Source organism: Amyelois transitella, chromosome 13 (genome assembly GCF_032362555.1).
Source record: "Amyelois transitella isolate CPQ chromosome 13, ilAmyTran1.1, whole genome shotgun sequence".
Lineage (NCBI taxonomy): Eukaryota > Metazoa > Arthropoda > Insecta > Lepidoptera > Pyralidae > Amyelois > Amyelois transitella.
This window is the reverse complement of record NC_083516.1, coordinates 4,871,517-4,898,813: the sequence shown is the minus strand read 5'-3', so window position 1 is coordinate 4,898,813 and position 27,297 is coordinate 4,871,517. Positions and strand designations below refer to the sequence as shown.

Below are 27,297 nucleotides of genomic sequence, written 5' to 3'. Positions count from 1 at the left end.
CCAATGCACTTCTTTAATGTAGAGAGTTTTCTTCACATGTTCTTGATTTGAATGGTAAAATAAGACTCATTAGTTAGGATGATGACTGGGAAACCATAACTTTTTTGTTTATAAATTATTATACATCAATAATATCCTTCTGTGTTATAAGTATTTATTCCTATGCTCAACGCTGCTGTATAACCAATTTAAACAAAGTTCCGTACAGTTATTTGATGAAGCAATATATTTTACATTTCTTATATATATGTTGCACTACACTACACATCGCGTCATATACTTTATAAAAAACTTATACATGTTTATTTCACTGTCATCCCAATAGAAATTTTATAGAAAGACTTATTGTATGCAAAAATAAGGCATGTCAAACGTAAATTAGAATATTCGCTGTTTTATTGTAGGTACATCTGAAATCTAATAATATTAATTTTCCATATATCGCGATACGATCGATTTACTCCTTAAATAAATATCTCTCCTATATAATATCTCACATTAATTCAAATTTACAAATTATCTTTTATATCTTTCAATAATGTTTTCGGCTTCTACTTTCTGTACTATAAACTTTTACTGTAAATAAATATACATTTATTCTTTATCTTACATTTGAGTTACACTAGGTACATCATTATATATTAAGGTTAATACAAAAAGTACTTATATGTACATACATTCAACAGTTAACACTGCTACTTTCCTTCCAATATTTATTTACATATGCATCGGAGTTTCTATGTACCTATATTATTCCTTCCTTGCCAGAGTCATAGGATTTCGATTGCGGAAAGTATTCTTATAAGAGCCTTTCTTGGGTCTGCTGGAGAAGATTTCTTTAGAATTATGCAGGACCTACGACGACGGTATCTTATGTGTATCAGTTGGCAACACCAATTATCAAAATTATTTTTAGGCTTTATTAATTAAATTATATCAGTTGTCAACTTGTTTGTTATGTAGATATTAATCAAAAGTTACATAGGATTTATAACACATTCCATTATATACCGACTACCTCATTTCGGCGCAAATTTATTGCCCTAATCCGTCAGGCTCTGGCTTAAAATTCTGTAAGGTTATTTCTAACACAACGTCATATCATCTCCAGCCACAACGGCGCATACAAAAATAGGTTTTAATCGTAATATTCGGAGTTATTCCGATGTTTATGATATTAATATATGGAAGAACATCCTACGATAAGCAAGCCTGCCTAACCATACTACGTCAAACGTCAAGCAACGGGAACACTCGTCGGCGGCTACATTTGTCTTTAAATACACCATTACATCTAGTGAGGTCTTTAGTTACAGCAGCATCTTCACAAATTCTGGAAAAGAAAACTTAATATTTAAAAAATTCTTCATCAATCGGTCAGAGTTCGCAACAGACTTCGTCAGTACTCCGTAGCAAAATGAAAAATGGAACCCTCGTTTCGTCCTTTTTGTCTGTATCAGGAGGATTCTCCTGGCGTAAGACCTAATTAAGTCCCCACCTTTTGGAAAGCGGCGAGACGCTTTGTGTATATATCTGACTCACCCAATCCAGTACAGAGAGATGAGGATGTAAAATCAAATTCAAGTATTTTGTCGCATGTGGCTCGTACCTTCATAGTCGATGCGGCCGTCGTGGTCGATGTCGCCGAGAGCCAGCACCTGGTTGAGCTGCGCGTCGGTGACGGGCTCCCCGATCATCTCCAGCGCCGTCCGCAGCTCGTCCCGCGTTATGTACCCATTGTCGTCACGGTCGAATACTCTGAAATTTCGGGGAAATCCTTTTTAGTATGCCAATAAGCCCGATCGGTTCAATAGTTTACGCTATGCAATCCGTTAATAAATCAGACACGAAAAATAATTATAAATCCAATACAAAATTCAGATGATTATTGAGTTAACAGGTATAAAAGTACTGGATATAAAAACAAGAGTGCAACCTTTGTTATTTCTAAGTAGAATAAATAAATCAAAGAATACAAGAATCTTACAGCTACGTCGTAGGCGGTTTTGCTACGAGGGTCTACAACGAGCTACGTCGTAATGCTACGTTAAGGGAACAAGCGTTCGTAGCTTTTAGCAAACTACGACTGCAATGAAACTATTTATTTTCCCATAGAACCATCATGGATCGTGGAAAATGCTCTGTTATCGTTTAATACATTTTTAATTAATATAGAGATATCGGTATCACTAATTGTAAAAGTCAATCAAGGGAAAGGCTAATAAACTATTATTCATTCTTTTAGGTGATGTGCAGCTTGTCACTATCATCTTAATCTCAATTTCATAATAAGAAATCGTGGCTTTTCAGTTTTTGCTCTGTCTATCCCGTGAAGGAATATGTATTGTGCAGCATTACTTTCCCATTTTCAAGCAGCACAAAATTTCAAAAAATCAAATCATTACACATGAGATGTCCGATTACGGATATAACCAGTAGAATAGGGAAGATTCATCACGTCACAAAACTTCACACGGGGATCTATGCATCTAGTTATACTGGTAAGACACTTGTATACCTAACTTAGAATACTCACTTAAAGGCTGCTAACAGGTCCCTAGTGATCTCCTCCTCGGAGTCGCCGCCGCTGGCGCTCACGTCCATGCCTTGTAACGCCTGTATCTTCGTCACCCACTGCATGAAGTCGTTTTCATCTATTAAGCCGTTACCTGTAATAAAAAACCTATTAAATGATAATTTATTAAAGCTTTCATATCAGTCTGGTAGTAAAGAAAAATCCAAGGGAATAAGCTGATTTTGTCCCACGCAGATTGAAAGTTTTCGTAATCCTGTTAATTATACTAGAATATAGTGATCGTGGCAATTGAAAAGCGGTGTGATCAATGTTTAAGTCTATGTAATGTGTAAGTTATGGGTAGGTATGAATAATGATAACTTGCTTTCTAACACAGGAACCTGAATCTTACTTAGGTATGCTTTATTCAGATATAGACAATTTAAAAAAATAATATTAGCCATATCTGAATACCTATATATAAGTTTATCACGTCCTTCTGATCGGTTCTAAATATGAACTTGGACACTTACCAAGTAGTGAGACAACAAAAATATCCCTTTCAAAGATAGAAGTATATAGTCATATACTCATAATATATTAAGTATCCTCGAATGCAACAACTCGTTTTTTATAATTATTTTATTTTTTATGTTTATTTAGTTTGACCCCACATAAAATTCTCTGTCGGACCCAATGGTTGACTGGTAGATAATGCTTCTAGCATTAAGTCCGCCAATTGTGCTATACATTTGTATTTTGTGCAATGAAGTTTAAATAAATAAATAAACAATTATACGATTTCTTGATGATTGACCGTGTGAAGCTATATTTAACAGTAATTTATGAGTAGCTTCGCGTACAACATTTCAATGAATGAATGTAGATATATTTGTACTAAATATCTCAAAAACTGAAACGAATTATCTTAACCAATTTAACTCAAGAAAACCAAAACCTTATAGCCATTTTTCCACAAGGATCACTAAATGCCTCTTTTTTCTGCTATCGTCGTTCCATTTCCAACTAGGTACTTAAGCTCACCCATAGTCAGGAATTGATTAAAGATGTAATGTAAGTATGTAAGTTATTTATAGAAAGACACTATATGTGTGGAATATGGCAGAATAGAAAAACATTAAGCTCCTGTACTTCTTTATTAGCAGGTGACTAATTTAGAAAAAAAGAATACAGTTTAGCAAGTTGCAATGCAATTTTATTTAAATTTCTAGTTTGTCTTACTACAACTACCCATCGTACAATTGGTCGTAAATACTTTTGTTTAATGTTACTGCCTGATATTTTACAAAGCTCGAGCACGTGACAAAATTTAATGCGGTAATGAACGAAAGGGCTGCATGGTGGTAAATCTTAATTAACAGGAAGCGGACATTACAGGGAGTTTCAGTGCTGTGACGCAGCGGTTTACCCTTGTTAACAGCATTGGCTTCCAAAATAATGGGTTGGGTTTTTTAGGCGATGGGCGAGCAACTTATCACTATTTCAATCTCAATTCTATCATTAAGCCAAATAGCTGAATGTGGCCATTCAGTCTTTTCAAGCCTGTTGGCTCTGTCTACCCCGCAAGGGATATAGACGTGACCATATGTACATATGTATGTAGTCTACTTAAATTTCGACACCACCGTAACTGCCTCGATGGTCCAGTGGTTGGCGCGTGAGACTGTGAAGTTGGCAGTCTAAGTTCGAGCCCCAACAAAAACAAAATAATTATTTTATTAAAAATCTTTATTTTGTGTTGTTTGAGTATTTTATTTAAAAAAACTAAAAATCAAAATACTACATATAATAAAACGGTAAAAATATTTTGTCTGTACATTTAATATTTTGACTGAAACGAATAGAGATTTTTTTTACATTTTTTGTCTGTCTGTCTGTCTCGAAATTTACGCGGACGAAGTCGCGGACAACAGCTAGTTTATTAATATTAGTCTAGGAGACAGAAAATATACTTTTTAAATTTGTTATAATTCGCTAATAGTCCTGCCTTCCTATTTTATTAATTCACTTCACATCTTAGATCCGATTCTTGTTTTGGGGCTATCATGGACGGACATTCTATATTATTCGCCCTTGGATATTTATTTAAGAGGAGCTGAAAATGATATCAGAACTTTCCGAAGGTCAAGTCCGGGTCGAGACGAGATGAAATGAAAACTTTTATTGAATACACACGAAAAAAATATAACACATTTTCGATGAAATATACTTAGTTCGCCTATGTATATAGCTCTTATACCTACTTAGCCACCTTAGTGCTGTAACTATTTAATCGGTAATCATGCCAGTTCGTCACTCTGAAAACTGTAGGTTTTGTTCTTGGTACAGGCATAAATATTCTCCAAAATTTTCCCTGTATAGAATTATGGGTCTGTTATGATTTAATTTATTCGTTCATGTCCATTGGAACCACGATCCATGCTGGTTCTTGTGACTATTGGCGTGTATAATATCGTCTTTTTGAATTATGTAAAGGTTTACATAGCCAACGTTAATCTTCTTTCGATTTCTTCCACCCAAAAGCTGACTGGAAGAGATTGCAATAGCAAAAAAGTACTTTGTACCATTCTCTGTCTGTGTTGTGCTGTCAATGTATGTTTTACTCTTGTGGAGCAATAAAAAGTTTAATCTATCTATCACATCATCGATACAAGCTAAAGCTTACTGCGTGTCGTTATGTAGGTACTATGCATTGGAATAACACATTTAAACTTAAATGCTCAATAAAACCTCAACGTTAAGCTCTTAGGGTGCGCAATCTGATCAGATGGTTGATAGTTCAAACGCGATGGAAATTCAGACGCTGAATTACCATTAGGACAGAGTAGCAAACCTTGATCAAAACGGGAACATTCTGGTGGAAGGTCAGGTAAGGAGTATTAGGTATATGTATGTATCTATAAACGATACGAATACTAATATTCACCACCGACACGAAAAAGGTAGATACCTTTTGTCACCCAAACAAAGAGTTCACTGCCTTTTGTCTTATTCATACACTTTCATCTCGCCTTCAAAAGACTTGTGCATATGTACGTACATATAGACCAAAAACAACCTTTGGAATAAAATTTAAGTAGAGGTATAATAGAAATCAGTTTTTAACAGTAAAGAAGAATAGTTTGGAAGATGGTATAGGTGAAAAATTTACGATAAAAGACTTCAGCGATGTATATGTATATGACTTCGGCCATGTTTAACTGAGGATGCGGAAGACTGAACAAAGCGGAGAGAAAAGTCGGAGTGTGGACCCCGGCCCCCGAAGCATTGCTGTGGAGAACGTAATCGGAAACATGCAAAATTGAAAGAGAAAGAAAGAGACAACTGCAGGTCCGATCAGAGAGCAGAAGCATATTTTAATTCCTATAAAACTTGTTAAAAAAGTGTAGTTGTACTGTACTGTATTTATCATAGTTTGCTCCGCAACCTTGGCACAGGGTCGGCGGCGCCGGAAGCCGCCAGCCCTTCGGCGCACGCCATTTTACAATAACCTGAATTAACTGTGAGTGAATAAATTATCCACATCGATTAAACGACCGCTGTTTACCTTTTATTGCGAGGAGGCTTCGTGCAAGAATTACACAAGAATTCGTGACGTGCACAAGATTGTTATATTTTATGGAGTAAGGAAAGAATTTTTAAAAGTAATTAAGAAAACTTTAGGCTTGGCTTTAAATTATTTCTTTCACAATAAAACTGTAATGGTTAAGAAAAAGTTGAAACGAATAATATAAATAACAAAATATAAATAATTTCATTACTATCTAGTAATATATTTTGAAGAAATTCTAGGCTTTTTTCATTAATCATTTCATTTACACTAGGGATATCAATATTTGGATATCCACAAATAGCTTCAGTGAATATGTAGTTAGTCAATCTTATTTAATGCAATTTGCAATGTCGTTTTCACTTACTTTGTAAATGTTATTACTAAAATCAAAATGTCAGCCAAAAACAATACGGAATACGTTCCATGAGTAAACAAAATTATTTTTAGACTGTTGATTACTATGAATATACCTAGAACCTCACAAAAGCAGTCTGTCGCACTTACACTCTGCTCTTCTAGAGTGTTATAAAAACATGCGATAAGTTTGGCAACAACTCAAATAAATTCAAAGAAAGTTTAATGCTCATTTTTTCAATATATTTTTAAAACTGTTTATGTATTTTACTTCGTTGTCACTCGAATTATTATATAGTCATTGATAATTACAATTCGTTATACGCACAGGGAAATTACCTAATGAGTATCCAAATTTTAATTTTGTCTATGACGTAATGATCAGATTTCCGAGCTAGAATCTTATCTTTGCGTATTAGGTAATTATTTTAAATTATCACCTAAACGGTGATAATTCAGCTGTTATAAAATGTATGTTAATGTAAGTGATAAAGCTTTATAGCCGTTTAAATACATCGCCAACCATATCATTCCTTTACCCCTCTTATTCGATTCAACCTTTCTCACCTTGAACTGAAAGTGTAAGTTCAGCTCGATTATATTCCACGACGAAGCTATAGCGAGTCACGCACTACCCTGATTCATTTACCGACGAAGTTATTAAGTTTATACTTTCTGAAATGTTGATTATTTATTCAACGACGATTATTACTAGGTAGGGTCGTGCCACAAACGATTAAAACACTGATTCATTTTATACTTCCAATTTCAAATTGTAGAAGCTACATACTACTTACCAACTTTTCTTGTAGAATGCCGTCGTGCTTTTGCGTTAGATAATAATCTAACAAAAATGTCATGTCTTTACTCCTTATGGCGTAGACAGGTGTAATAGTCACAACTCTCGAAAGTTACAGTAAATCAGACCGTTTTGATGGATATCGCTTATTAAGGATGCTAGATATTCCTGAGAGAGAGAGAGAAAAGATCCGGAAAATAAATTTATAGGAACCAGTAAAAGTTAGAAAAATATAAAAATAGTTAGAAAAGCTGCAACAAGATCGATATAATCGTCAGGGCGCCAAATATTAAGGTTTAAATATTTATATTTAAGTCTACAAACTTTTGAGCTGGCTCCATTCTCTAATAACTTGGTTTAACTTCGCTCGATGTTGTTAACTACACCGTCGCTGTAGAAATGGAAGCTGCCGCTTCGATTACTATTTCGCTACAGGAATAAATTGCCTTATCTGAACTTTACAACTATCAGGGCGAAAATTTGTTCCCTTTTAGTCTGATGTTGCAACGCTGTTTAAATGTTATTTCTTGACGAGATGAATTCTAATGAATAATAAATTCAAGTTCTAGGTTTAAATAAACTACGAGTAGTTACGTAATCGATTCTTCGTAAAGTATTTTAATACAACTTCTTTGCTTTGTTTTTCTTTTATACTTAATTGTTTGGATATTATAGTGATTGAATAAAAACGTGATTATTGGCAAACTCCTTAGGGTGAATTTATATATAAAGTATGATACGTGTCATCCTCAGCGTACCGTATAGGTTGTTGTTTGTCCAAATCTATTCCGATTTATTCGTATTTCTTCGGGGACCCATTTTTAGGTTCTTATTTACTTATATACGTTTGGGATCTCTCCACATCAAATGATTTTATATTATTTCTGAAATCGAAACTTGTATATACATAATAGGTCAAGGTTTACAGAAGAGAAGGACGTTACAGAATTTTGTTCTTATTCTCAAACTCCTTAAATTACTTAAAATTAGTAAGAAATATATATTTAACAGAAACGATTAATTTGAGCGAGATTTTATATAAGTACTTAGTTTAATCTTATATGAATATTTTTGGGAATATTTTTTAAGTAATAATAATAATAAGCGGATTGTAGATACGGTGTTTGAGGAAACTGCAACGATTATATCGTAACGATTAAATCAATAAATACATAAATCAAGCCACAAATTTAAAACAAAATTGAGAACATAACTCATGTCACGATATCAAAAGACACTAAAGAGAGATAACGTTGTTGACATTTATTCACACTACATGCCACACCCACTTGTAACTACTGTAATTACAAATAATTATAAATATCCCTTATCGCATATTATTGTAAACTGTTCAATGTATATTAATAATTAAGTTACCTCTAAAAGAATTCCGACAAATGAATATACTAACCAGTTTTACTGGCGTCCTTGATGAGATCAGAGATGAGGTCGTCGCTGACCTCGATGCCCAGATTGCGCAGCATGAACTGCAGCTCCTCGGGGGTCACGTGACCATCGCTGTCTCTGTCCAGCAGGCCGAACGCCGTCCGCAGGTCTGCAACAACCATACTTGTGTTTATTTATTTTTCTATTTAGTAAAAAAATACAACAAGCAACACGTGTCAGCCCTTATAAAAATATTTTACTATCTTTATAACGTTCTTAGGCTCTCCTCATACCGATTATATTCCCACTTCTCTGAAGAAGAGCCTGGAGTGCGCCTTTTGACCATGATTATGATAGTTGCTAAGTCAAATTTTTACACGGAAGCGACTCCCGTGTAACCTTCGCTTTACCACGAGCACCTAACCTATATTTGGACATGGTAAAGATGAATGTGCCTATTCCCTAAATCGCCTCTTACGACATCCGCGAGAAATAAATAGAGTGGTGGATTGTACATTTTCTTCTAAAGAAAATGTACAATGGCGGACTTACCCCAATTGGGATTTCTTCCAGTCAACCGAAATATAAAGGAAAACCCTTAATCAAAAAGGCAGCGCACAAAAAATCATTGAGGATGCGTTATAATAAAATCAATTAATAATTATTTTCAAATGTTAAAGGAGCTATCAATACGCAAAGTTACCAACAGATAAATCAATTCTCATATCTTCATCAAAGTTGAGCAATTCGAACCACACTGCTCACAGGTTGCCTAAAGCTAAGCTAGCCCCAAAGAAAATTTGAGACTTGTGTTATGAAATGATAAATAGCTGTGCATCTTTTTTTAGTTACAGAAGTGACGTCATTAAATTTATCGTAACACAAATTTTGTCACGAAACTTAATTTATCACTAACCCACTATTGAATAAAGTGGGTAATTTAAAACGTGTCACGAAGAACAGGAAGATTATCGTATTTCCTCAAATTGCAAATATTTATGTAAAATGTTATTGTTCATATTTTATTCCAAATTCGACTGGCAGAGAATGCCGTATGGCATTAAGTCCACCCATTGTACATTTTACGTGCATAAAGTATAAAGAAATAAAAATGTATATCACTAAAGCCGAGTATCATCTCAAAAATGACGTTATCAATGTTGTTTAGATAAATATCGAAAGATCTTTGTTTCCGAAAATAATTTATGTTGTTTACTTACAAAACTCATTTCCCTTTTTTGACATATTAAACACGTTTCAAATGAAAATGATCGCCGCACAAAAGTTGGTTTATTTTATAGTACACTTTTCTAAACTTTACAAAGTAAGAAAACGCGGCGTTTCTTACAAAATGTTTTTAGAAAATGCAAATGGTACACCCATCATCTCGCATCATAAACCGTTGACAATATTGACAAAAGATTACTTGATCATACTCTCTTATCATATGGCTCACATTTTTAGACAACGTCTTTTGTATGCTAGATATTATCTAATAAAACATAAAGCGTGTATCATATACGAGTACTTTTACACCCCTATCTTTAGATAAGAAGCGATTGATCACGTTTTCCATTGTATATTATAGCGTTATCAACTACAAGGAAAACTAGTATTCAATTTGCAACCTGAAATAATTAGATAAAAAACAAAAACATTCATAATTATACAATAAATTTTATTAACTTGCCAAAATTTATGACAAATAACGATTCTTATAAACATTGTGATAATAATTTTTCAATTAGTAACATTTATAAACCACATTTTCAGCCAATACATATCTTTACCCATTACACGACGAGTAACCTCTTATTGTGATGCAAGCTAATGTTTCGAGAATTCACAATTTTGTTTGACCACTTTTGTTTCTAGTAATTTAATATTTAAGTCATTTGAAATTAAAAAAGAAGCACGAAAGCAGAATAAATGCAGTGGAAATGAGAGCGTTAAGGAGTATGATCGGTGTGAAATTGAGTGACCGGATAAGGAACAGCGTGATAAGGGAATGTTGTGATGTGAAAGAAGATGTAGTTACAAGAATACAAAAGGGTATGTTAAGATAGTTTAGAGGGAAAGGTCGGAGTGGGAAGGCAAAGGGTCAGGTCAAGAGTATCCGAAACCGCCAAGCTTGCATGAAGAGAGTTATGAATGTGGATGAAGCGAAGGAAGTATGCTGAGATCGTGGCAAGTGGAAAGATGTAGTCTCTGCCTACCCCTCCGGGAAAGAGGCGTGATCCTGTACCATGGAATATATTATATACTTAACGCGTGATAGATACATACGTTAACATTTCCATAAACTAAACAAATGCTCATCAATATTAATATATGCAGGTTCCGAAATTACAGTAAATCCTCCTGCATTGAGGAACCCTACGCCGGTAAACTTTCCGCAGTGACCGCGATGATTGATCAGCTAACATTATTCCGCACCGCATAAACCTATGGTTTCCGAAATAAACACCAACCTACGATACAATAACCCACAACATTAATGCTTACCGTATCTTTTTTTCGTACCTTTGATTCATTTTCCACGAATTACTTCGACTATAGCATTCCACGATTCGTTCCGACAGTGCCAACGATTCGCCGATTAAGATTTAAAATTGTCTTTTAAAATATGCTTTAATTTATATAATATAGGTCGCGTGTCTCACACGGTGTCGACGGACGCGAAAAGAATTCGTTTACGACCGTCATTTATCTAAACAAATTCTAGTTAATACTGTTTTTTACTAATTAATAAACGACTGGGTTGCGTGGGATTTTCACTTTTTTTTAATTTGACTTCTAGAAATCAAATACTGTTATTGTAATAACATCAATTTATTTGATATAATATTATTTTTTAAGCAAACTTAGTTTGTTTCATGGACGCCTGCTGGAAATTAAACAAGTAATTCAGAATGACTGTAAAAAACAATTATTACTAAATGTTTCGTTACTTGCTATATACTATACTATATACTATACTATATACTATACTATACTTCAGAAGTACTGCTATTTCTATTTCTCACCGAGACTGTTTTACAATAAGTACTCTGTAATATTTACAGTTCGGTAATGCACGTGGTCTGGCCGACGATGAGTTCGCCACGGCCATTGTCAGTGTCATTCCTCTGAAAGCTTCGACTTGGTGAATGATTTGCAATACACATAAAATCACGTCTCTACCTGGAGGTGTAAGCCGAGACTGCATATTTCTCTGCCACGGTTCTTGCATACTCCTTTCGGACCTTTTGCTAGGATATCTCCGATTCGATTAAGGGCTTTATGCCTAGACCTTTCTCATTCAACATTCATTTTCACAGTATCCTTCTATCACTTACGTTACGCGCAACATGCGTTTTTCACGAAGGTACCTACTGAAGTAAAGGTAAATAATCTTGATAATTATGTATTTTTAGGGTCCCTACCTTAATGGTAAAAACGGTATCCTATTACTAAGTTTTAAATACTTTTGAAGTCATAATATTCTTAACTTATGAATTGTAATAATTCATTTTATTTTTCTTCATATGACTATAAATTAAAATGTATTCAACAAAGTGACAAATCAAAATTGTTTATCTTTATTTCAGTACGTATAATAGAATATAGGTAAAAATAACCATTTATCACCGAGACTGCTTCATAATAATAACCCTGTAATATTTACAGTTCAGTAATACACGTTGTCTGGCCGACGACGAGTATTTCTCCGCCACGGCCATTGTCAGTGTCGCCGCTGCATTGCCAAATGCATTAGTTTCCCTATTTATAACTATACCGAACAGGACGCAATATTTGTCACGTAGTTATAAATAATTATATTTATCTAATTGACAGAATTGCTTCCATGTGTGTTAGTGAAGATAAAGCATAGTGTATGTGAGCTGCTTTTCTTCCCAAGTCAATAAACGTTATTCTTGTTATTATAAACTCTTCTTTTGGTTCATGTGCACACTCTCTGCATCAACTTCATCATTTAGTCATGAGCTAATAGAATAGGAAAGGACATCATCGAATGCTATGAGAATGCGAGTGTCAAATACTTCATCATTTTCTTTAAAAAAACAAATACTAGTGGGCTTCGCGCTAATCAACAATGTAGGCGAGCGAAGAATCCTTAAAAAAATATAAATATTAGCCAATTTTAGAATAAACACATTTTTTTAAAATAATCTCATTAAGTTTAAACTCATTTGGAACGCATTACAAACATGCCTAGTTATTTAAGTGCATGAAATTTAAATAATTGACATAATTATCTTTAAGTAATGGCTGTGTAAAATTGACTATTATTTTAAAAGTATTAGTCACAATGTATGTACCGCTTGCCAATATCGTTAAAATTCTCGGCCCGCTCGTAATGTATTGTTTTATTAGCGAAGCCGAACCTATTACACTAGTTACTACTCCACTAATGTGTGAAAACTGTACCCTCGTTAAACATTCGCTTCAAATATTATTTGTGAAAATGAACACTATAATGGATATTCAAGGAAATGGCGGGTGTCGGCTCAAGCCATAACAGTTTTTATTAGCTTACACTATGTTTTAAAAAAGTGTGTAGGCTGCATCGACTACAACTAATTTTAGGTGTCGATTAAATTGCATTTTATGTAGGTACTTTAAGTAACATAGCTGTTAATTTCCTATTTTCTACATGAAATTTGGTTCTAACGATATATATTTTACTTTAATTGTCGCTCTCAAATTAAAGGAAATTATGCGTTCTTAAATAATAATAAAGGCGTCGGGACGTGACGTCCCCATCGCCCCCTGGGTCACCTTCCCAGTGCAATCAGTCTCCGCAGGGCAGCTTGTGGCGAGCTGTTGGGGAGTAGCGACCCCACGGACCTGAGTGCTCCCAGGGGAGATCCCTGTTCTTCGCCTCCGATCTTCCTTCGCCAAGGTCGGAGTGGAAACCGATGAGGGACAGGACCCCTACTTCTGGCTTGCCTTAACCGGCCGGTCAGAGTGGAGTCGCGAGAGCTATACGCTCGAAGGATGGAAGTGTAAAATGTCATAACGCCGGGGGTGCCTGACTGGATTACCAGGATTTCACGCCCCGCAGTCTCACCTCTCGACATCCTTAGCCACCCACACCAATGTTGCCCCTTTGTTGCCAATCATGGTGACTGATTTGAGGGGCCCATTTAGTGAGTGGCGAGTCACCACCTGCCACATAATAGTCACGTATTCATGATTATGGCAGGTGTCCGAACTTCTCCAGCAATAGCCCAGTTTAAATCCATCCAAACGTCAACTCCATAACCCATCATCCTTTTCCTTATTTTGTAATAGCTCCACCTCCTGCCGAGACCTGTTCATGGACATATCGTCTATTGATATGCCCGGGAACGGGTTTTGGCAGGAGAACAACATAACATCAACTTCTCCAAAGGGCCTCTACATGTTGGATTTATATCCCCACGCAAGCCTCTCAAAAATCCGGGGTGTAAAGACCCGTAAAATCTAAAAGGAGAAACATAATAATAAAGCAGTAACTCGCGGTATGACTGAGTGTTAAACTTTTTAGAGATATGATTTTTATGTGATTTGTTAATATCATTTTATTAAAACTTACTATTGAGCATCGCTTCACTAGGTGCGGGCACCGTGGGCCGCTCGTCCATTGGAGACTGTTTCTTCTTACTCTTCTTTTCCTCGTCCTGCTGGGAAACAATATCACTTTCTTCAGATATATACACAACACGACATATATGTAGTCTATTTAAGTTACTTTCTAACAAATCCGTTGAAGCCACACAGTCTCAACAACGCAAATAAATATGTATTGCAATGCAACCAATACCAATTTTCTAACTGATACTGATTTCTTTTTATCAATTTGCGTACGTTATCAAAGTTGTCATAAGTTTTATCATGCTATTGTCTGATCAATATGCGTGAATGTCGACTGATATTGAATAATGATTCTAAGGTGTATGAATCAGGTAATTGTTCAATCGAGAAATGGCCTAAATTAATTCAAGATCAAAAATTTTAGCACCTATTTTTGCACGTTCAAATATAAAGTGGTTTGAAATATAAAATACGAGCAGTCGCAGAGCGGCGGGCGGGAAACGGAAGCTGTTTTCTCTCTCCTTAGTGCATCGCAGATTTTATGTGCCCTCCCAAGTTAAGGTTGAGGTTTGGAAAACATTTAGGTACTGAACTGACATTTCATGTAATGAAAGTACCACGAAAATACTCATCATCATATTCACTGCTTCTGAACTAAGACGGTATTTGTTTCTAGTAGGACACTTATACTTCTTGGCTTTTTAACAATTTTTATTTTTCCTAGTAATACAACGCTTGGTTCAAAGGAAATCCGGTGTCAGAATATTTGCCACTGTTGCCAAAATCCTAAACCTGTGACTAATTGGCACTGTAGGTCATAAATAAACAAGTATTTCGTAAATTTAAAAAAAAATTAAGTATTCCGCCGGTTGTCATATCAGTTTCTACAGACGTAAAATTAAAAACGTTGCCAAACACAAAAACCTATCTAAAATGTTGTATAACTTCTTTCTTACATTGCTCTTTCTAACAATCACTCTTTTCCTGTGGATGTTGAGAGCATTGACAACTAGTGCATATTCATAATATTTCTTTAGAAAAATATATAATTGATGTATACAAATGAACGTTTTAAACAGTTAATTATATAATAATATATTTATATTACTTATATGCGCTTTAACTCTAGCCTGTTATAAAAAATCATAATTAAAATATGCTGCGGAGGGAGAGATAATTATTGTAGTGTCTTACGTTACATGTTATGGTCTGTCTACATCAGTAAAAAAATTAACACAACATAACATATAAATTTGAATTCAACGTGAACAACACGAATCATTAAAATGTATATGATGACACATTTATTATTAACCTCTAAAATTGTATCTGCGGTTTAACTGTTCTTATAAACTACGCGACAACAGATGATTAATTTATAAACATAAATTTTGATTTACATTTCCCGTATGTTTCATGCAATAGAAATAAGTTCTAGAATCCTGTGCAGTTAAACTGCAAGGGACTGATGCCAAAATACGTTTAGGTACCTAGTGTGTGTAGTGGGGCGCTTACCATGCCAAATTGTAGGTGTTGTTGTAATGACCCAATTCAAAGCTTATAGCCTTGTTTGTAATGGTGATAGATTTATTATAATTTTGATCACTTAACATAATATTTTTAGTTTTGATATACGGAAGTACGAGCACGTAAAGGCAGACTCCTTTTGCACGTGTCGTTCTCCGGACTCTACTGGTATAAGACGCTTGGCACAACCTAAACATAATCGTCATTAATTTTAAATTACAGTTTTCATGCTGGTTTGGTCAACAAGAAAACAAAAAGTGTATTGCTGCTTAAAAAAAGTGCTGTTAAAAGTGATTTAAAGCGATGAGCTAGCAACCTGCCATTTTTTGAATCGTAGTTTCCTCATTCAGCCACACTTAATGTTGTCTTACAGTCTTTTTAAAACTGTAGGCTCTATAGAGATATGTAAGAGATAAAGGCATGATTATATGAATGTAATTTTCAAAGGTACTGAACAAATTCCGTTAAATTTTATTTACTAGTTGATAAGTTATCTACTTAGGAAGTATTTTGAAAATTCTCACGAATTTCACACTTGTTATTTTCTGGGACAGACGTGTAAAACGTCTGTCTGTCTTAAAAATAACAAGTGTGTCACATGATGTTATCGGCATCACGTAGTCCATTAGTATGTACGAAATGAGTACTTACTAATGAAAGTGTTAATTCAATTACATAGAAGTATAAATATGTATATTGTTCTGCATATTCTATTAGCTTTCTTTAGTATATTATGCAATGATCATGTAATATTTTTGAGGTAAATATAAATTTGTTTATCCAATCACAATTGAAGCATAATATGCGATGTGTGAACTAGTGAAGTTTGCATAGAAATAGCTTATGTCGCGCTTGGCACCGCGTCAAATTCGCCGACGGGACACGCTTCGTAAACACCAGAAGCAAAAGCTTTGTGAAAAACTATGACATCTACACTCAAGGCTAATAAACCGCACCGTGATGGAATACACAATGAGGATAGTACACTACACTTCAAAGACCGCCCTAAATCATCCCACTTGATTGTAAAACAAACATTCGCGCTCCTCTCTCATTGCGTTTTCCAGATCGCATTTTCAGCCGTGATATTTCATGAAATGGTTAACAAATTATGCAGCAAAAATATTTGGCACTTGGACAGGACATTTTAAGAAAAGCGACAAAATTGATCGCAGTCATCAACGATCACCCGAATTTTATACAATTTTACATGCAATTCATCTAATGTCCGAAAGATTTCTTACAACCCAAGACACCGAGAAGCATTTGACAAGGGCTAACACAGATATATCACCAGAAAAAGGGGAGATCAAATTATCTTTATTGTTTATCGGGATAATTTGTTATTTTTCTCTTATTTGCACTACTTATTCAGTTTCAATTATTTGAGAAATAAATATACAAACAAATTTGTTTGTTCAGACGTGTTGAGCAACAAATCCTAGACTAAACATTACACGAATATCTGTCCTCGAAATTTTGTACATCAGAGAAAATTATAGACTCTATTTCACTTCGGAACATTGGAATCGAACCTTGTATGATGTGTAATCGAACCTTGTAAACTTAAACTTACGATCACCGTAATTTTACGTTCATCTTACATAGGTGCATACATATAATCAGCCCTTATCCCTTACTTGGCGATTATCTTACGGGAATGACAAGGTCACTCAGCAGCCAGCGATAAGACGAAACATTTTTTAGATCACCAGTACTTTTAGTTACCTCGTTTCTATTAGAAATAATATAAAAAAAATATTATTATTATTTACAAATAACTAGGAACTCGGCTTGGCTTCGCATGGGTAGCATTTGTACATGGGTAGCATTTAAACATATTTCTCTTAAATCACTTTATCTATTGAACAAAACTGCATCAAAATCCGTCGTGTAATATCTAAGCAAATATACATACAAGTATAACAGGGACCGATGCGGGAAGCAACTTTGCTTGCTTTATACAGGTATTTAACGCGCCCGTAACATAGGTACCTTTATTTTATCTCAGACATATCTTATAAATATTTGGACATTATTCTACAATAGTAATACAGCAACGCGAAAGTTTCAGTACAAATATTAATTATTTCAATTTATAGACATCAACGCGCTTTAATTATGATTTGGGATTTTATTTTTACACACATTCTGTATGAAATGCTGCCAGGAAGAAGCTTGCTTAAGAAGTGTCGAGAAGACACTTCTTAAAGTTGACACCACGTAGGAATTGAACAATTTGTAAATGTAATATTAGTTACTTAAAGTTTGTTTTGTTTTAGGTATTTTTAATTTATTATTATAATTTTTTTATTTGCATATCTATAGGTACTCCACAGAAAAATTCCGATTTTTTATAACAAAATAGTTAAAGGCTAGCTTTGAACAAACTCAAAGACATAAGAGTCTCAAGTCCAACAAACATTTGGGAGAACGTAAAATGTTTGGAGTAACATACATAGTTGTGAATGTTCTCAAACAAAGGAATATTTTAACACTTTCTGTTGTCAAACGAGCAGAATGTGGCTTTGACGGATTCCAGCAAGTACAGTGGACCACAGAGAAAATTAAACCATTAATGATATCTTGTAGGAACGGAACGTAGTTTGAATTGTGACCCACTTTATGATAAACTACACGAAATTAGAAATTTAGGCGTATCATGCACATGCACTTTTTCAAAAATTAAGTAGACATTACTGTATTTTGACAATTATGAAATATGTAACGATGTAAGTATATACATATGTAAAAAAAAGTATAATAACTCCTTTTTTCTAAGGCGATGGGCTAGCAACCGACTAGTTGTAATAGAATCTCATATTTATATCATGATGCTATTCAGCTTGAAGAGGCCCGTGAGTCTTGTCACTATATTAGCATTATCTAACATACCCCGTAATGATGATGATCACATCTTACGTATACCTATTAGTCGTATACTCGTATGTAGTAGACAGAAATGTTGGAGACCGTTTCGATTAGAAATTCAGACTAGGTTCTGATTGATTTGGTCTTACACTCACTTAAAAGGAAAGTAAGATCATCATAAACTGATATATCGTTAACTTTCTTGTATTTCGGTCATTTATCAGTAAGAGGTAAGTCATATTTGGAACAGCGACATAAACAAGACAATTATTACCTTTCTTCTACTCCTTGATGTGGTCGCCATACCCTGAAACAATAAACGAATATTTACAACATCTTTGAATATAAGTTTCGAAACATATTCTGAAAAACATCAAAACGCTTCGGATACGTAAAATACAAAATAACGCACCGTGTCTGTTATTTTCAAGTAATATGCATTATTTTAGAAAAACATTATGAATAGGATAATGTCAATTATTTCCCCATTAAAAAAAATAACTCATATTTTATGATCTTAAAAAACCATATTGTCATCATTCAGAAAGCAATCCACATCTGAAAGATATTTGAAAAAAAAAACGCAGATAAAATAAAGTTTAACTTCGGGTATGATTACGAAAAGTATTATTGAGCAGTCATTATGCCATAAATATTTTCTCTTGTCTATCTTTAGTTATTAGTCCATAGGTGTAATGTATGCAGGCAAATTTGGTCTTAGGTTTAATTTTTATATTACAAATTTTGCATTGTACGAGTAATTCACGATAATGATGATGAATCTGCAATTTAGCAAAATTTCGTGTGTCTAAACGCGCGTCATAAAAATCTCATGGAAGTTTATGTATGTATTTACCTTATTCAAATTGTGTATCACATTATGTTCATAATATATTTATATAGTAGTGTTCAAATTATGTTTATTATGTAACAATAACTTTTATTTCGATTTTTTAAAAACGGGTATGTTTTTAACAGAATCGCTCAACCAAGTCTAGACAAAATTGCGCTTATGCTAATGCAAATTCTTCCAAAGTGAACTGAAGTAGCCATACCAGACAGCTGCGTCGTCTCCAAGTAGATAACTTTAATGTTTCAAAACATTATGTCCCGCCACTTTGATTCAAGCTGTCACACAGTTTTGTTCATTGAACTGAGACGTATAGACATTGATGAGTCATCATCATTTGAGTGTTTTCCTGATTGTATCATTGGTTGAATTGCGTCCGAGTCCGGAGTCCAATACAAGACTATTTTTTTTCTTTTCGAAGGGGAAATCATTTAACGGACGACCCCCAAGTCTTTACCCAGAAGAGTACGGGACTCCTGCCACGTAGCGTACCAGCCTACCCACTAAAACCCCTTTGGTGCACTCCTTCTTGCCATTTTAAGGGGTATCATGGGATCGCAGGACATTCTACCACAATGCCTGCTGGTCTCTAGTCGATTACGTTACCTGCGAGATCTCTCGTCAACGAGAGGAATCCGCACTAATTTACAAATTTCATTGGGATCTGTGCAGTGCTTTTGAAGTGTGAAAGACGGACAAACAAACACTTTTACATATTAATAACGGAATGATTTGGAATGGGCTATTTACTTCTACCGGAAACCACTCGATCACTTTTTATGAGTCTCTGATTGTTATTTGAGTGCATCAAATAGCTGTTGTACTATTGTCATAAGTCGGTGATAAAATAATTGGATCAAATCCAAAAGAAAATACTCTTATTACTTTAAAAAAAAAGCTCACGTAAGTAGGTATAGATGATAATTATCCAAAACTTTAATAAAAAAGTTGGATTGTTCTGTCGTAGGTATACAGAAATTTTTCTCTGCTAACCGGTCAAAGTAGAAATCTCCGGGAGTGGCATAATATTCAAGAGTAAACTACGTAAAATTGAAATGATAACACAATTATGTTTAAACCCATTGGAGATTGGAGTAAATGGAGCCAGAAATTGTAAAATAGTTTAAGCCCTTTGCTTATACTATTTTACAATTTCTGGCTTAATAACCATATCTATTTATATAGGTTTTTTTTTCAGGAGATGAGAAATATACATCCATAGTAACTGCTGCTGAGAATTGTCATAAAGAACCCAGAGTATATATTTTTGCCACGATCCAGTTCCTCAGAAGAATCCTCAGTGACCCGTTCTGACGACCAGAAGAATCTGAACATAAATACATATAATGCACATTCGGAATGTACATAGGTTTTCTCACTATGATTAGGTACTTTTTGTTGTTTGACATCAGGGCATTAGCACTAGAGTGCTAGATGTAATCTAGAGATTACAATCTAGATTATACTTAAGGAAAGATTTATTGGAACAAGGCGGCAATGCGATTCGAACCACGTATCTCTCGCTTTCTAGTGTGATGACTTGACCGGTCTATCACTTCTAAACTCTAATCTCACTGTATACAAGTGTAATTTATAATGTTACGTCAACATCAACATTTTAAAAAAATAATAAAATCATCAAACTAATATAAAGAGTGTAATATTACTTACATAATGCTTGAGCCGCAGTAACCCGAGGCGGATGTTCCTAAATACGTGACCCCAATGACAGCGCGAATTCATCATGTAAACAGTTCTGGTAACCTGGCCCTGTTCTTGATTTCGGGACAAGTTTCAATCAAAAATAGCGGGAGCAGTGGCCGAGTTCCCCGATTGTGTTCCCATCATCTATTTATAATTGGCAAACAGAACAGTCTAATGCGTGGCTTACAATCGCCACCTCTCGACACTGCAACCACACCTATTGCTCATAATTCTGTATCACAAACATGTGACTCCGCAGAGTCGCAGTCCACCGTTTGGATCTTGTTCAACTCAACAAATCCTACGCATTTCACGGTCCGGTAACCCAAAATTGCAGATTAGTCAAATACAAACTAGCGGCGAGCTATTTATAACCGACTACAAAAGAAGAGAATTATGGTTTAACCAATGTTTTGTTTACATCAGAATGACAATGATTTATTGTGAACAATTATTTTTGTTAATATTTTCATTTGTTTATCATATATTTTTTTGTTTTTCGTTGTTTTCTTTTTAGTGTTCCGAGAAAACTAGCACGATCGGTATTTACCTACCTATACGTTTAATCCAACATAAAATTAAGTCTTAGTCACTCATCTGTTATAATAACTCACTGTAATACGTATGTTTTATTCACACAAAGCCCATCATCTTGTCCATCATGTTCCAACGAAGAACTATTGAACGAGTAAACATTTACTCGCGGCGTTTGCTTAATATGACACAAACCTCGTGACACTTTATATTAGGTAAAGAGTAAATTAGCCAGTGTTTAATTGTTTTGAAAACGTAAGTGAGTGGGTTGAGCACTGTACAGAAGGAGTAATAAAAATGCCGCGAAAATTGTACGAATCGAATCGAATGCCGGTGGCAGGCGACGACGCGACGGCACGCGACGCTTCTAACTCGGAATTACGCATACTTGGTCAACAAGTCGATTTTCCTACTGGTTTTCCATTACCTGGAATTACGACTAGATGCGATCTAACCTTGAGAAACTCATTGTTACTCTAAATGTAATGTGGTTTCTTTCAAGGTTTTTAATATTAAAATGATATCGAATTCGATGATTTTAGAATACCTACACGAGAACCTTCACTAAGAAGACCTACAACACAGCCTATGAACACATAAATAGTCATTTGAATAAATTGTATGAATTAAAAAATATTCTGAAACAAAATCTATATATTAAATAATATAATGATAATTTTTATACATTAATATAAAGAATTAATAGTACATAGTTATTCAAGTCACCAGATAGAGAGGCTGTCAGTTCAAGCTTATTCATACTCATCGATATGAAAATTGATTATAAACATTATGATGTTTATTCCCATCTTTAACCCTCAATAAAACTGCGTTTTATCGGCTGTAAACCATTGATAGCAAGTACAGACAAAAATAAAACATCATTATTCCAGTAGTTAAAAATATAGTTATGAGGATACGTTCTAAGAATATGAACAAGGAAGACTTGTTCTAAATTAGAAGACGATACGCAATAGGGATTGATAATTATATCATTTAGGTAACTAAATTTACTGCTCAATGATTTTATTTATAACTAGCTGTTTCCCGCGACTTTGTCCGCGTAAATTTCGAATTTTTCCGCGCAAACTTATTTGCAGGCAAACTCATGCCTTGAGTTCATGCAAATAACGATAACTTTTTTTTTAGTGAACCGATTTTGATGAAACAACTTTAAATGTTTTTCTGAGTTAAAACAAAGCAATTGGTGAAAGTTTTAAGTAAATCGGTTCAGTAGGTACTTTCGGATATAAGCTTGATCATACATAAAGACAGACAGACAAAAATTAAAAAAAATTTTTGCTTTCTATTATTCATTCTTAGTGTCCTTCTATCCATTTCAGTCAAAAATACTAAATGTACAGACAAAACATTTTTACTGTTTTATTATACGTATGTATAGATATATGCGAAAAACGAGTTAGTGTCACGCGTGCTGCAGATCGTAAAAACTTTTCTTATAATCATTTTAGTTATCATTGCCTGATTGCATAAAAAGATAATTCGATTTCTTCTTTATTTAACTATGATTATGAATTTACTAACATAGGTATACCTGATTTTAGAGTCAGCTTTTTGTACAATAATTCTAAAGTTTTAGATAGATCTAACCACTATTTTTATAAATCATATCCTAGCTATACTTATCAGCTCTGGTTCATTCGCACATTCTTCACGAACACAACCCACAATAATGCCTATAGACCCATCGACTAGCGGTCAACAAAAATAATTTCATTTAGAATATAAAACAAATAAGCCAGCCTATACACACATTGCTGTAAGGAACAAGTGGCATAAGGTCAAACATAATCATTCCAAGATTTGATCAGGAAAGCTTTACTTCGTTTGTTTGTAAAGGCCAATGCCGGCGTGCCGATCGATGCGGTCAACCCTAGTGGGATAAATTATAAAGGCTCCAGAAGAGGCATAAAGTGCATCTCCTAGCGACCCGAATGTATGCAAGTGGAAATAGGAAGTGACAATGACACGCCTGATGTTATAACAGAGTAAGTAAAATTTTTAAGCCAAAAAAGTCGTCAGTCAAAGTAGACAGTTTATCATCAGCATAAATGCATAAAATACTAAAAGATGAAATACTAATCGAACGGGTTCCAGAACAGCAGACACCACTACAACACATCCTGATCAAAAATGCCTTAGCTGCCTTTGACCTGGTACCTCAAAATCGGTTTTATTGGATAATCGGCCGAAAATGAACAACGTATCTAAAATTAGAATAACTAAACTAAACTTTTCCTCAGGATTGCACCAATTATTTACGAGCCCTAGCCGCAGCGCCTAAAACCCTTTTTGTAAACCCCACCACCGATATAGATAATGTTTTTGCTATAATAAATAATGTGAGTTGCAATGGAACAGCATTGCATTGCACGTAGTACTTATACGAGTATATGAACTCGTTATTTTATGTTGTTGTGGACCAACCTTGCACCCGCTGAAATAGCCATTAGCTTGGACTTGGCCCAGGGTGACATTGCAAAGTACAGTGATCGTCTGAATTGCACGAAATGTACCAAATAACATAGATAATTTAATTATTTTCCTATTTGCAAAAGATAGGAAGTAAATACTACAAAAGGTCTGACTATACAACAAGAATCAATATGCCATTGACACTTTGGATGAATGAGATATGTAGATTTAACCCTTCGTCCACTTTAACGACATCACTACACAATATATGAATATGTTATATTTTAATATAATTTTTATTGGATATCGACATATCCTATCATAAATTTTTAAATGGGTCAAGGTAAGTTCTCGCGGAATTCTATACGAATTTTTTTTTGGTAATAACCATAGTTTTTTGTTTTAGTTTTATAATACCTTCAAACCATGGCATAAAAATGGCTTTGTGAACTATATTTTTATTATTAAAATTTATTACATACTAGATAGTAGATAGGTAGATACTATTAAACAATTGGAGGCTTGATTTTAAAATAAAATTTGGAAGCTTGTATTTAATGCATTAAATCACCACATGGCCAAGACTATCACTGGCCGTAACCCCGAAAAACAAATAGTGAATGTTAGTTAGATTAGAATGTCTATTAATTAAGTGCAGTTTTCCTTTCTAATCCACTTTACTACCGTTTTTTGTTTTACAGTTAACAGTTAAAATAGATCAAAGACGCAACTCTTAAATCAAGACACGTCATATTATTTAGAAGAGCGTTTTTCACGAACACTTTTACGATAAAACCACACTCTTGGAATGTGAAAAGTTTTCAAACATAACGTAAACAGACACTTTGATGCTTTGTCACGACTCCGATATCAAATATTTTAACACTGAAACCGCTAAAACTAAGTTAAAAACACTGTAAAATTGCAGAACTACCACGTTCTCATAATGCCATGATATCGGTTGCAGCCGATATCGATCCTACATTGCTAAACAACCACAATGAAAATGCAAACACACTTTCAATGATTTACGAGTTACACCCACCTACGTGAAAATTAGTCTATTGAAAGTTAACAAAATACCTTTAGGAATAATACATATGAAATGTAAATCATGGATTTATTGCTTCTATAATGGATATTCATATAAATAAAGTAAGTATTTGCATAATATTAAAATCAACAAAACCTTGGGCAATCATGTGGAAAGACGTATCCCAATTAGGTATAAGGTATTAATAAGTAACTGGATAAATGAAAAACATTCTCCCAAACCCTTCGATTTTAGGTAACTTGAATTTCTAACTTTCTCAGAGGTTTTGACATTTATCTAGGCTAAGTCCTAAATAAGTTAATCAACTTTTAAATCTAACCCAGGTAACCAGAGCACAGAGAGCATTCACCGAGTTTTAATCTTGATTTACGATACCAGAAAAACCCGCCTCTTCTTAATCTTAAATAAGTATTTTATAAACAACTAAATCTTTTTATGTGTCAAAACATATCTTAAATACGTAGATGTGCGGTTTTCATTCCTTTTAGAAGACTAAGCTAAGAAAATGTTTAAGTACCTACAACATATTATTAAATGTATGACTTAGGTTGATCACTAAGATTTTGTCGAATGTATACACAACTGTCACATGAACACGTGAAGAGATAATAACACAATATAAACACGAAAAATATCTTTAGAACATTATAGCATTATAAAGTATTTTTTTGCCACCCACGTGTGTCTTGCACAACTTGTCAGTTGTTAGATGTTGTTGACGTATTTGAAATGTGAGATATTTAATTGAATGTACCTATGATAGATGGATCGTGTGAAGCAAGAAGTCGTATGGCGCGCAGTAGCGGAGTCGAGGCGAGCTGCTGGTCGCCGGTGGTGGTCGTGGTGGCCGGCTTGCTGAGGAAACGCGAGTGCCGTGTCGCCAGCTTTTGTACGTCGCGCCTCGGAACGTTTAATGCGCGGATATTTCGGTAGATCACAGCCATCGGACAAATCACGACCGTGCGACCCGGCCTCAACGAGCACTCTAATAATAAACTTGTTTATATTTTTTATATTCCACGACTTTTTTTCTAAATCCACGTTACCTACCGAAACTAACTTTCGGGAGTCGCGAAGGCCTCGACGACCTCGAGGGCCACGTGCGCCTCGAAATAGATGCCGGCGCGACACTATGAACTATGATAACTGCTAGGGTATTGAGAGCGTGCATCGGCGCCAAACTTTGTTTTGGTCGATGAGTGTAACTTTTTGTCGTGGCAGCGTGGGCGTCGTGCAGCGTCGCGGTCGCCGGAGAGGAGGTACATACCGAGATCGTGTCAGAAATGGCGCTGCAGAAAGCGCCGAAGCCGGTGGTCGCGGGAGCGGCACTAGTGGGGCTGGCGGGCGGGCTGGCGCTCGCCCGGTCCATGGCGCGCTGGCGGAACACTGCCGCGGCGCACCGTTCGCGCCCTCGCGTTACATAAACCCTGAAGCTGCCCGCTGCTCCCACCTGTCTGTTGTCGCTACGTTCTGGCATCACATGCAACTCAAAACAATAACACTAAATAATTATAGAAAGGCTATTTTGAGCACACTCGACACTTATTAGTGAAACAATTTGCAAGTGGTGTCTTAACATAGCGGCCGATACGACAGACAACAGTGACAGCGTAACCTGCTAGCGTTTAATTAAATAGGTACCTACTTACGTTTGCAACCCGTCAAAAAGATTAAACTCCTCCACAACAATTAAGCCCTCGCTCACAACTTTGTTTGCGTATATTGAATGACTGTGTCGATATTTATTAAAATCGACAATTGTTTATACTCGTACGTTGTTAGAAAATGCTCATCAGGCTGAACGACGTTTGCTACGGTATAATTTCATATTTGTTATAAGGGTATCACTTGTCTTTAAGGGTTATTTTGCAGTCAAGTTTTATGAGGTAGTCCAAAATGAGTTCTCCACTACATGTTGCTCTGGAATAATAACTATAACTACACAATAACGAAAGTTTCATTAGAATCTGCCCACTGATTCCGGAGAATAGCGTGTACAAATACAAACTTTAACACTGTTTCATTTATTGATAGTCATGTCCAAAAGGCAGTGTCTAGGTACTTTGAAGAGTTAGTTTTTATCTAATGAAATAAATTATGAACATAGGAAACC

General features: G+C 34.9%; 1 protein-coding gene across 1 annotated transcript; it reads right to left on the bottom strand.

The window, feature by feature from the left end:
* Window positions 1-404: 404 nt before the first annotated feature.
* On the bottom strand, window positions 405-26,666 carry LOC106140033 (calcium-binding protein E63-1). Its single transcript, XM_060947556.1, is given in 9 exon segments — window positions 405-1,333; window positions 1,610-1,758; window positions 2,537-2,669; window positions 8,654-8,797; window positions 14,210-14,297; window positions 18,881-18,913; window positions 26,452-26,554; window positions 26,556-26,627; window positions 26,629-26,666. Coding segments are annotated over 9 exon segments (783 nt in total). The 3' UTR covers window positions 405-1,310.
* Window positions 26,667-27,297: the final 631 nt, after the last annotated feature.